This window comes from Sciurus carolinensis, chromosome 15, assembly GCF_902686445.1.
Source record: "Sciurus carolinensis chromosome 15, mSciCar1.2, whole genome shotgun sequence".
In the NCBI taxonomy this organism is placed as follows: Eukaryota; Metazoa; Chordata; class Mammalia; order Rodentia; family Sciuridae; genus Sciurus; species Sciurus carolinensis.
In genome coordinates, this window is record NC_062227.1 from 36,275,652 (window position 1) to 36,288,280 (window position 12,629).

Genomic DNA, 12,629 nt, shown 5'->3' on the forward strand with positions numbered 1-12,629 from the left:
ACGCCCTCTGGAGCCGTCCCTCATGACGTCACGAGCGCGATTCCGCCCCGTGGCCAATCAGGCGGCCGGATTCCGGGGAAACCCGGGGTGTCGGCGGCGGCCTGGGCGCCTGCGCGAGGTCTCCGCGTGGCTATATAAACATGGCTGGCGTGGCCGCGCAGCCCGGCCGTCCGGAGCGCGCCTAGGGGGCTTCGGCGCTGCTCTGGGTCTGTAGTTTTGAAGTTTCTGGCGGGGGAACAACCGCACAGTTAGGCTCGGAAGTGGGAGCCCAAGTGACGCCCTTCCGGGAGCTGTGCGTCTGGGCTCAGCTGCAGCTGGATCGGAGGCTGAGGCGCCGGGCTGAGCCGGCGCACGTGTGAGTGCCGCTGAGGAAGCGGCGAGCGCCGGAGCGGGTGTTGCTGCCCCGGGCGGCCCCGGCTCGCGCGGACCGGAGGCAGGTCCGGGGCGCGCGGGTGCTGCTGCCTAGCCCGCCCCCGCCCCCGACTTCTCTGCCGCGGCCCCTGAGCCTTTCCCCAGCGATGCTGTGGAGCCAGAACTGCACTGGAGTCGGCTGCCGCTTGTCAAACCTCTCCTCACCTCAGCTCCCGGAACGGCAGCGCCGCAGCTGCCGCTGATCCCCCGGGGGGATGCCCGCCGGCCTCAGCGAACCCGCCGGCGCCGCTCCTGCTGTTGGGGGCGCCTCGGGGACCGTGACCATGGCCCCTGCTGGGGCTCTGCCTGTCCGTGTGGAGAGCACCCCGGTGGCCTTGGGCGCCGTGACTAAGGCTCCTGTCAGTGTCTGCGTGGAGTCCACGGCGTCCCAGCCCCAGCGGTCCCCCGTGGGGACCCTGGTGACCAAAGTGGCTCCTGTCAGTACTGTTCCTAAACTCAGCGGCCCTAGGCTGCCTGCTCCTCAGATCGTCACCGTGAAAGCCCCCAGCACCACTACAATCCAGTTGCCTGCCAATTTGCAGCTTCCTCCAGGTATGTTGATCACCCCTTCTAGCCTTACCCATGGGTCCTGCCTGCGGTGATACGAGAATCGTCGCAGCGCCGGTTTGCTCCTTCCTGCTGGTAAAGCTGTAAAAAACTCTGAACCAAGAGAACCTTTCATAATCTTGACTTTGCAGTGAGTGTACAGGAAGCAGCCTTTTGGGCAGTGATTTGGCTTTACAATTAATATAACCTTTTTGTGTCATTACAGTATTTTATGTTTAAGGAGAGAATCTCCAGGTGACACTGTCAAAACTGTCAGGAGGGCTCTTGAGGTACTGGTGCTTAGGTAGGGGAGTGAGGGATGACTGAAGTTAATTTTCACGGGAAGAAAAGATCAGTTTATATTTTCACACGTTTAGATGATGATGTTAAAAAAAAGTCTTTTTAAAAGTTCTTGTGTGTATGCCTGAAATAGAATTTTAAATTTAAGCAAGCCAGAATAAGTTTATAGCTTTCTGGTACCAGAAACAAATGCTGCTTCCTGTACAGCTTTCAGATATGTAAGGATTGTAACTTTGGGTTAGAAGAATTCCTCTCCTAGGGAACAAGCTCCAGAGTTGACAAATAGATCAGAGATATGCGATTGTTATAGTTGAAGGGATGTGCGAATGCTGTTAATGAGGCTTTGCTTTTTATCCCATGGCTTATTACTCTGTCAGGCTGTTTTTCAAGATTTACTGAAAGGTTTTACTTTGTGATAATTTACGTTGTAAATGTGCTGAGTAAAATTCCAGTGTTCTTACCTTCTGTCTTTCCTCAACCCAAAGTTTCCTGGAATTTGTCTTCTATTAATTTTGCTTAGCAAAAATTGGATCTCTGACCTGGTAGCTCTAGAAAACTCCTTAGCCCAGAGAACCTTTCATAACCTTGATTTAGATGGTAAAGAAGTGGAAACATTGATTCAAAAGATTTCTTTAGCATCCTGTGGCGAAAGGACAGTGACCTTTTTTTTTTTTTTTTTTTTTTTTTTTGTAGCTACTCTGCTGTATTTGGTCAAGAACATCATAGGCAGATTGTGTTCTTCACATTTAATGAAATGTTATTTTTCCTTTTGTATAGTACACAAGGTCCCTACATTTAGTAAGACTGTGTACAGCACTGGATACATTATTTGCCAGTTCTAAATTGTCATCCTTCATCTACTCTTAAAGTAGTCATGAACGTGTTTGAATGAAATTTTCCCCTAGTTTGTTAAAATATAAATTCCTGTCTAGTCACGAAATTTGTTTAGAAACAGTCAGAAAAATGTGTTAAGTAGAAAAACTGTCAAGAATGAAAACTTTCTGATGAGTTAGAACAAATCTCTTACTGAGGGATCACAGTGCTAGGCAATTTAAATCCTTTTTTTTTTTTTTTAATTTATTGACTGTACTAGGTAAGTAGTAAAGTAATTTGCCCAATGCCAGGCAGTTTATAATAGTTAGGGGATTCGAATCCAGATCTGTTTAACTCTACTCTTTTTGCAACATTATACTTAACCACATTTTTGTACAATTTGCCTCATTGAGTATAAGTGCTGAAGATGAGTCAGAATATTAGAGGCTAATCTTTTGTTTTATACATCAAGAAACTAAAACTGAAACTTGCTTGAGTAGCAGCAAACTAAGTCCACAGTTTAAGTATGTTCATATCATACTACTAAAATTCCTTATTAACTATAGAGAAACCCCCTACAAGAGAGGAGACAGTTTGTCCTTAGGAATTATGAGTTGCAGAAGAGGTTGGGAGGTACTTTAAAGAACTGCTTTTGGGAATTTCTACTGATGTGTGGCTTAAGAGCCAATAGTTGAAAAATTAAATGGAAATGCTGATTAAAGTATCGTTAGGTTATGAATCCTGCACCATTTCTCTTCTGTGCTGGGGATTAGCAGTTGATTTCTCGAGGATATGTCAGTTCTTAATTTTCCAAGATAATGAATACTTTAAGCATTTGATTTCTTATTCATTTCCTCTGAGCAGAACTGGTTTTAAAAAATACACATATGCATCACAGATTTTTCCAGGGAGCAGGGGCTGGAAATAAAGTGTGTTATGTGTGTGCGTGTGGGGGGGCATTGTCAGGAAATGAAAGAGTTTTGGTAACATCTTCAGTCTGTTTTGTACGCATGTGGAATTTTAGGCCCAGCTGTTGCCCTTTCTCTTTTTGGTATTCTGTATCTCTTCTGCAAATTGTGTGAAAGAGATGAACAAAGGCTTAATTACTTCTTTTAGGTCATAAACTGGTAAATTCAGCATGACTGTCATTACTGTTTGTGAAAGTTACTTGTGAAGCAGTTGAGGTTGTTTTCATGCTGAGGTGGGGCATAGAATTTGCATCTTCTTTCTCAGATTCCTGAATAAGCTGGATAAGCTGTTTCTGCTTTAGCTTTATCAAAGTGATGTAGCCTATAGGATCGTCAACTCCATAGTTGGCCTGGTGCTGCTGGGTCTGGTTGAAATCAGGGTGCTTAGCATAGCCATCCTCTGTGTAGATTCCAAAGGCTGTGGAGTCATCTTATAGCGACATTGTCAATGGCATTATTTTTTCTATGATTGTCATCCCCTCAGGAGAAAGTGCTGGCAGTTCTTTAGGTTGTCCTAGGTTTTCCTACTCAGATGCTGTACTTTCAAGAGTATAATGTTATTTATTATTATTATTACTATTTTTTGGTACTGGGGATTGAACCCAGGGTTGCTTAACCCCTGAGCTCTATCCCCAAACTTTTTTTATTTTGAGACAGGGTCTCACTAAGTTGCTTAGGGCCTAAGTTGCTAAGGATAGTGTCAAACTTGTGATCCTCCTGCCTCAGCCTGGAATTATAGGATAGGAGTGTCCCACCACACCCAGCTGGTTTATTTTATTAAAATATCTAGTTTATTATTAACATTATTACTTTCCTTTTTGATTATAAATTCCTCAGAGCAAGAACTCCATATCACTTTATTATTTCTAGGCTCTAGTAAATTCGCTTGGCATAGAAAAGACACCTAAGTATTTGAATGTGAATGTACATGGAGAGAGTAGGGAGCAGTAGGGCTAGACCCCCTAGGATGCTGAGGGGCATCATGCTTATTAGTGTGTTGAGTTTTGATTTCTTAGCTTTTTCTACTTAAAAGCAGTATCTGTTCATGTTTTTTTAAATTACTGAAATGTAATCCCCATGTCATTAGAATATTAACAATTTTATTATACTTTTTTCGTGTTAGTATTTGTAAATATTTCTTATTTTTTCCAACTGCATAGGAGTAGTCCTCTGTAATGATGTGCCATTGTTTTTTGACTACTTCCCTATTCATAGGCATTGATATTGTGTGTACTTTCTGTGACTGCAAATGATGCTATAATAAATACCTTTGTATGCTTCTGTGCAATATTGTACATGTGTTTTTATATGATAAATTACTACAAATGGAATCATTGGTTAAAATGACAATATTACAACAGGTATTGCGCCAATTTTACTCCCAAAATGTTTAAATACATAATCAACAATGTTTATGTTTAATTAAAAAAAAAAAGCTACCCACGGAATTTAAGAAATCATATTAAGATTTAATCATAAAAGTAGATAATCCTAATAACTGGGTGGGTGAATGAAGACTTTATAGAGAAATGGGGTCTGGACAATAAGACTATGATATGGATTTGTTACTTATTGAATAACTAATTGTGCTTAAGAAGGCTCTTAGCTTGAAGTCAACTAGGCATATAATATTTAGTAGCCTAGAAGATCCAGTCTAGGGCCACAGAATAAAGAGTAGGTGGTGTTGGAGTTTGAGAGAGTAGACTTTTGTGAAAAGTAGAGGAGTGTACAATAAAGGACAGAACATTGCCCGTGGAGTGAACAGACAGGGGCTTGAATCCTAGTTCCACCACTTAATAGTTTTGTAATCTTGGGCAAGTTTATTAACCTCATTTTTCATGTCAGCTTCTTACTTCTAAAATGAGACTCATAACTTCTTCCTAGAAGTACCAGAAGGATTAAGTAAAATAGTACATGCAGGGCTTGCATGTCACAGAATTATGAAGAACACAAGTATATTAGGAATGTTCTGAATATCTTAAGGCTGGTAGCATTTGGTTCTGGGTACACTGAGGTTGCTATTTGTCTATTAGCATCCACCAAATTCTCAACAGTCTAAAAAAATCTCTTTAAATAATCTCAATGTCTACCCACCCCATTTTGGATGGGGGGGGGCATTAGAAATTTACTTTTGTTGTATGAAATTTGGAAAAGAGAAAAGTTACAGAAAATTGCCCTCCAAAATACTTTGAGTCTGTTTTTTAATCTCCATTTTTTTAAATGTCAGCTTTATTGAGGTATAGTTTTTTGTTATTAAAAAAAAATAAAGGAACCCATTTATAGTGGGCGTTGAAAAATTTGATAAAGGCGTAGCCACCATCGTAATCATGATATATATCTTTTCATTTTCAAAGCTTTTAGTCTCTTTCGAAAAAAGGTATGTATTCCTTTTCTTGTTTTACATAATTGGAATTCTATGATGCCATCCTTATAGCCTCATTTTTGCTTACCATTGCATAGTGACAATTTTGTTATAAACTCAAAAGTTTAATTTTGAATGACTACACAATCCATTATTAATTATTACCTATTGTCTGTTTAGGTTGCTTATTTTGTTGTTGTTGTTGTTAGAAAAATAAAGGCATATTTTGTATTTAGGTTGTGATATGTGTCTTCATTGAGACAGATAAGAAAAATTGGAAATTCTAAGTCAAGGAATCATGAATACTTTAAAGCTTATAGTGAATTTATTTACTAATACATTTCAGCACTAACTAGATGCTAAGTTGGTTCTATGCTAAGTACCATGGATACAGTAGTAAATAAGGTAGGCCCAATTTTCTCTCCTGGAAAACAAACAGATTTCCTGAATTTCCATAGATACTCCAGGCTTACTTTTTCTTCAACAATCAGATTTTTATAAAATAAAGCACCAATAACAAATATGGAAATAGAAAGAGGTAGAAATCACCTGACATCTGATTAGTTTACTTTTTTTTTTTTTTTTTTTTTTTGTACTGGAAATTGAACCCACAGGTGCTTTACCACTGAACCACATCCCCAGCCTTTTATGTTTTTTGAGACAGGGTTTCACTAAGTTGCTTAGAGCCTCTCTAAAAATTTTTTTTTTTTTTTTTGTGGTGCTGGGGATTGAACCCAGGGCTATCTCCCCAGCCTGCCTCTCTAAATTTTTGAGGCTGGCCTCTCATTTGCAATCTTCCTGTCAAAGCTTCAGAGTTGCTAGGATTACAGGTAGGGGCCCCCATGCCCAGCTTTTTATTAGTCTCCTTTTAAAAGATGAAATTTAATGGAGATAAATAAAAGCTCTGCTTTGGTAAAACAACTGTGTAAATGAAGGATAAGGAAATGTGTTATAACTAATAGCAACCTAAGATTAAAACTTATTGATTTAATTTTCTCTTTCATTTACTAAATTCACAAAATGAGTGAAAAGGAAATTTAAGTGACTTTAAGCTCAGTAAGGGAAACTATGACATGTAAAGAATTAAAGGAATTGGGTACATGGTCCCTGAGGAAGAAAACAACTTAAGAATATGTTAGCCACATCTAAGTATTTGTGGAAATGAAAGTCCTCGACTTTGGATTTCAGAAGGGACCCTCACATTATGCATATTAATGAGAGGCACATTTTGTGTCATATTAAGAAAGTGTTTTGTATCCTGACATGTTTGTGAGAGTGACATATATCCTCATCTTTCTAACTCTGGACATATTTGAGAAGATACTGGAGGGTCATCAGTCAGACATGTTGTATAGGAATTGAATTGGAGCAGATGAATTAGTTTTCCTGGATCTCAGATTTGTATGGGTCTGCTTTCCTTTCAGAGGCAGTATTTACAAATGCTGAAAATGTAGAGAAGCCAGAGAAACTCCATCCAGATCACTTTGCCACAGTATTGGCATTTGGGGACATAGTAGTCCACAGGTCACAAAAGTAGAGAGTGTTAAATTATGTACCAAGTAGAGAGTGGATACTGGATCATTTAACACTTAAATATCTTAATATTTGTAGAAGAAAGGTGCTGTAACATAATATTTGATTATTTTCTTTCAACATGCCCATAGAATAAATAAGCAGAGCTAGCCATTCTTTTGTGATTTGAAAAAGTGAATCTCAGATATTTATCAGGGTTGGAATCAAAGAGATTTGGTTACTAGTTTTCTCTTTGTATTTAAAGTGCTTTTTGCTAGATTGTTGTTGTTAATTCGAATTGGTACTTTGTGATACATATTTGGTTAAAACTGTAGGAGATTCAAAGTTCAGATGAACTGATTTTTTAAAAAATTCAATAGTATCATAATCTGTACAATTATTCTAATATTACTTCTTAGTACTTAGTTGAAGAAAAGTTTGAATTAGTTACCTTTTGGCATTAATGACTACTACAAATAACTTTAAAATTTAAAAAAATCTTCTCATATATTGTCTCATTTGATTCCTTTGACAATTCTGTGAGGAGGGTTTTAAGTTTCCCAATTCACAGACATTGGGGTGGCTTTCCATTTATTTAGGTCTTTAATTTCTTTCAAGAACATTTTCTAGTTTTTAGAGTTTTGTATTTATTTTGTTAGATTTGTTTTTCAATTGTATTATTTTTGATGCTGTTTTAGTCAGCTTTTTCTAGCACTGAGACTAAATGACCCTTGGTCAGCACTATTGTAGAGGAGAAAATGTTTATTTAGGGGTTCATGGTTTCAGAGATTCCCGTCCATAGATAGCTGGCTCCATTCCTCAGGGCTTGAGGTGAGGCAGGACATCATGGCGGAAGAGTGTGGCAGACAGAAGTGACTCATGGGATGATCAGGAAGCAGAGAGAGACTCCACTGGCCAGATATAAGTAGGGACCTCCAATCCATGCCCATTTTCCACCTCCTCCAGTCACACTCTACCTGCCTCCAGTTACCACTCAGTTAATCCCTATCAGGATTAATTGCCTGATTGGGTTAAGACTCTTACAACGTAATCATTTCTCCTCTGAACCTTCTTGCTTTGTCTTACACATGAATTTTTGGGGGGGGCACCACATCTAAACCATAACAGATGCTATTGTAAGTAAAATTGTTAATATCATTTACATTTGTTCACTGCAAGGATATATAAATAGTGGATTTTTACATATTGCTTTTACATATTGATAATTTTTACATATTATCCTTCTACCTTGCAAAACTCGTTCTTTTTTAGAGGATTCTTAGAATTTTCTATGTATGAGATCATGTCATCTGTAAATAGTCTTACTACTTTTATGATCTGGATGCCTTTGATTTCATTTTTTTGCCTAATTGTCTAGGTTAGACCTCTCAATATAATGTTGAACAGAAATAGAGATTGTAGGCATCCTTGTCTCACTCCTCATTTTTAAGTATCCTTGTTTTTTTCCAGATTACAGGAGGAAAGCATTCAATCTTTCACCCTAAGTATGATGCTAGATATGATTCTTTTGTAGACCTTCTTTATCAGGTTGAGGAAATTTCCTTCTCTTTCGTTGAGTGTTTTTATCTGAAAGAAAGAGGTGTTGAATACAGCCATATCAATGTTCATAGCTGCTCAATTCACAATAGCCAGATTGTGGAACCAACCTAGATGTCCTTCAATTGATGAATGGATAAAGAAACTGTGGCATATATATACAATGGAATATTACTCAGCTATAAAGAATAATAAAACTATGGCATTTGCAGGCAAATGGATGAAATTGGAGAATATCATGCTAAGTGAGATAAGCCAATCTCAAAAAACCAAAGGACGAATGATCTCGCTGATAAGCGGATGATGACACATAATGGGGGGTGGGAGGTGGGTGAGAGGTGGGTGGGAGGGGGGCAAGAATGGAGGAAGGAGGGACAGTATGGAGGGAAAAGAGGGGTGGGAGGGGTGGGGGGAAGGAAAAAGTAACAGAATGAATCAAACATCATTACCCTATGTAAATGTATGACTACGCAAATGGTATGCTGTTACTCCAGTACAAACAGAAACAACATGTATCCCATTTGTTTACAATAAAAATAAATGTAAAAAAAAGTTCAAGACCTCAGCAACTTATTGAGACTTGGTCTCAGAATAAAAAAAATTAAAAGGGCTCAGTGGTAAAGTGCCACTGGGTTCAATCCCAAGTACAAAAACAAACAAACAAAAAACAATTCCTGGCCTCCTGAGGCGCCACCTGTATAAGAAACACCTGATAAACGCAGGTGCTGGCTACTGGAAGATCTCTGTGCTTACTGGGGTCTGGGCAGGTCCTGAGGTCACATTCTAACTGGTGTCACTGATGCTTCTGTGCAAGCAGAATGGAATAATAGCAAGGGGGAGATTGGCCATCACCCTGGGCCAACAGCGGAGTGAATTCGCCCATCGCGGGCACCTAAGGAGCCAGGCACATCCAGGCTCAGAGCCCAGAAATCCAGCCTCAGCCGCTCACCGGCCCGTGCCTGAGCAGATTTAGTGCATCTTGAGCCTCGATTTTGTCGTCTGTGAAAAGTAGAGGGCAAAAGCGCTTGAAAATGGCTGGGAGCCAGGAACGAAAGAACAGCGCCCATTAGTGCAGAGCACTGTCGCCAGCGCATGGTGACGGCCCGGTAACACGCCACATTTTATTGTTTCCAATAAAGAGATTGGCAGGTTGTGCCTAAATGTGGAAAAAAAAAAAAAAAAAAAAAAAAGCTGTTGAATTTTATCAAATGCTTACTCAGCATCTGTTGAGAGGTCATTTGGTTTTTGTCCTTTTTTTTTTTTTTTAATTGATGTGACATTCGATGTTTAGAAGCTAAACCAACCCTGCATTTCCAAGATTAAATGTCACATGGTTTTGGTGTGTAATGTTTTTGATATGTTGTTGCATTCGGTTTGTTAGTACTTGATTGAGGATTTTGCATCTGTGTTTATAAGGGATGTTGGTCTATAGTTCTCCTTAAGAGAATGAGGTGAATAATGATTTTTTAAAAAAGAGTTTGTGAAGGATTCACATTAATTTTTATTTGAATGTTTGGTAGACTTTACCAATGAAGCCATTTGGGCCTGGACTTTTCTTGTGGATACTTTTTTGATTCTATATCTTCATTTTTTAGAGGTCTATTCACACTATTTCTTCTTGAGTCAGTTTCAGTAGTTTGTATGCTTCCAGGAATTTGTCTGTTTCATTGAAATTCTCTAATTTATTGGTTTACAAATGTTCACAGTCTCCCTTATACTATATTCCTTATTTCTATCAATTTATCAGCAATTTCCCTTTATTCCTGATTTGAGTGGTTTTAGAGTTTTCTTTTTTTCCTAGTCAATTCAAGTTTGTCATTTTTGTTGATCTTTCCAAAGAGCCAACTTTTGGTTCAATTAATTTTTCTCAATTGTTTTTCTATTGTACATTTTATTTACCTCTGCTCTATCTTTATACTTTTTTCTTCTGCTTGCTTTTGTTTTTATTTTGCCCTCCTTTGTCCAGTGTCTAAAGACAGAAGATTGTTACTGACTTAATTTTTTTCTTTTTAAAATAGGCATTTGTAACTATAAATTTTCCTGTAAACACTGCATTAACTTTATCCCATAAGTTTTGGAATGTTGTGGCTTCATTTTCATTTGTCTCAAAGTATTTTCTTTTTTGTATGTGTGTGTGATTTCTTCACTGACCCCTTGGTTACATAGGAGTGTACTGTTTATTATTATCCGCATATTTGTGAGTTCCTTCACTTATTTTCCTGTTACTAATTTATAATTTTATTTCATTACAGTTAGAAACAATACATTTTATGATTTCAATCCTTTTAACTTTATAGAGGCTTGTTTTATGTCTTAGTATGAGTACTCTATCTTGCAGAGTATTCTGTTTATACTTAAAAAATCTTGTTGTTGGGTGCTGTATAATATACATTTGTGTTAGGTTTAGTTTGTTTACAGTGCTTCTTAAGACTTTGATGTCCTTGTTGATCTTTTGCCTAGTTTTGTGATTCTTTTGTTTTGTTTTTTGGCAGTGTTGTGGGTTGAACTCAGGCCTGTGCATGCTAGGCATGCACTCTGCTGCTGAGCTACATCCTTGGCCCTGATCTTCTATCATCCTTTACTAATGGTGGGGTATTACATCTATAAGAAATTTATTTTCCCTTTATTTTACATTAGTTTTTTCTTCAATTTTAGGTTATGTAGTTTGGTGCATATAAGTTTAAAATGGTACAGGTTCTTGATTTATTCGGCCCTTTATCATTAGAAAAAACTGTGAAAAAAAATCTCCAGTGACTTTTTTTTATTAAAATATTTTTTATTCTTACAGACACATTTTGATACATTGTACACAAATGGGGTACAACTTGATTTCTATGGTTGTACACAATGTATATCACGCCAAAGTGTAATCATACATATATATAGGGTAATATTGTTTCATTCTGTTTTTCCATCCCCTTTTTCCTCTACACCATCTAAAGTTCCTTCATTTTTCTCTTCCCCCCACCACTCGCCATCGTTATATATTGTCATGCACTTATCAGAGAAAACATTTGGCCTTTGTTATTTTGGGTTTGGCCTATTTCACTTAGCATGATATTTTCCAGCTTCATCCATTTACCAGCAAATGCCATAATTTTATTCTTCTTTATGGCTAAGTAATATTCCACTGTGTATATATCCCACAGTTTCTTAATCCATTCGTCTATTGAAGGACATCTAGGTTGGTTCCAAAATTTAGCTTTTGTGAATCAGCTGCTATGAACATTGATGTGGCTGCATCACTGTAGTATGCTGATTTTAAGTCCTTTGGGTATAAACCGAGGAGTGACATAAACAGTATGTAATATGCTACCATTTGTATAAAAATATTAATATTTGTGTGTACATACATCATATATGTGTGTACATATTATGTAAATGTATGGATATCAATTGAAGAATACTGAAAATATCAGTGGAAATTTATTGATAGTGTGGGTTGCCTTCAAAAGAGTATCTTGGTTCCTAGTGGGACAATGAAATGGAGAAATTAAAAAAAAGAAACTATATGTTATACATAATATATTGTATATAAATATATATTTTGTGTGTGGGAAGGTACCAGGGATTGAACCCAGAGGTGTTTAGCCACTGAGCCACATACCCAACCTTTTATTTTTCAGGTTGAGATAGGGTCTTACCAAGTTGCTGAGGCTGGCTTTGAATCTGCAATCCTTCTGTCTTAGCCTCCTGAGTTGCTGCACCACTGCACCCGACTATACAGATATATATATAATAATAATAATTATTATTATTTTTGCTTTTCAGAGTATAATTTTTGTTAATCTTAAATAGAGACATAGAAGATCTAAGATTTTGTTTTGATTTAGATTTTCTAAAGTAGTAGGTTTTTTTTATTAAAATATATTTTATTTTTATAGACACATTTTGATACATTGTACACAAATGGGATACAACTTTTCATTTCTATGGTTGTACACAATGTATATTCACACCAATCATGTAATCACATATATAATAGGGTAATATTCTCTGTTTCATTCTACTGTTTTTTCATCCCCACCCCCTCCCACACCTTTTTCCTCTACACCATCCAAAGTTCCTTTATTCTTCTTCTCCCCCCACCACCCGCCATCGTTATATATTGTCATGCACTCATCAGAGAAAACATTTGGCCTTTGGTTTTTTTGGGCTTG

The 12,629-nt window shown here is 37.9% G+C and overlaps 1 protein-coding gene across 1 annotated transcript in view; it reads left to right on the forward strand.

Moving 5' to 3' along the window:
- Window positions 1-204: 204 nt before the first annotated feature.
- Taf4b (TATA-box binding protein associated factor 4b) overlaps window positions 205-12,629 on the forward strand; it is a 146,965-nt gene continuing 134,540 nt past the window's right edge. The window contains 1 exon segment of the mRNA XM_047525878.1: window positions 205-963. Within this exon segment, the coding sequence (XP_047381834.1) occupies window positions 627-963 (337 nt within the window). The 5' untranslated portion in view covers window positions 205-626.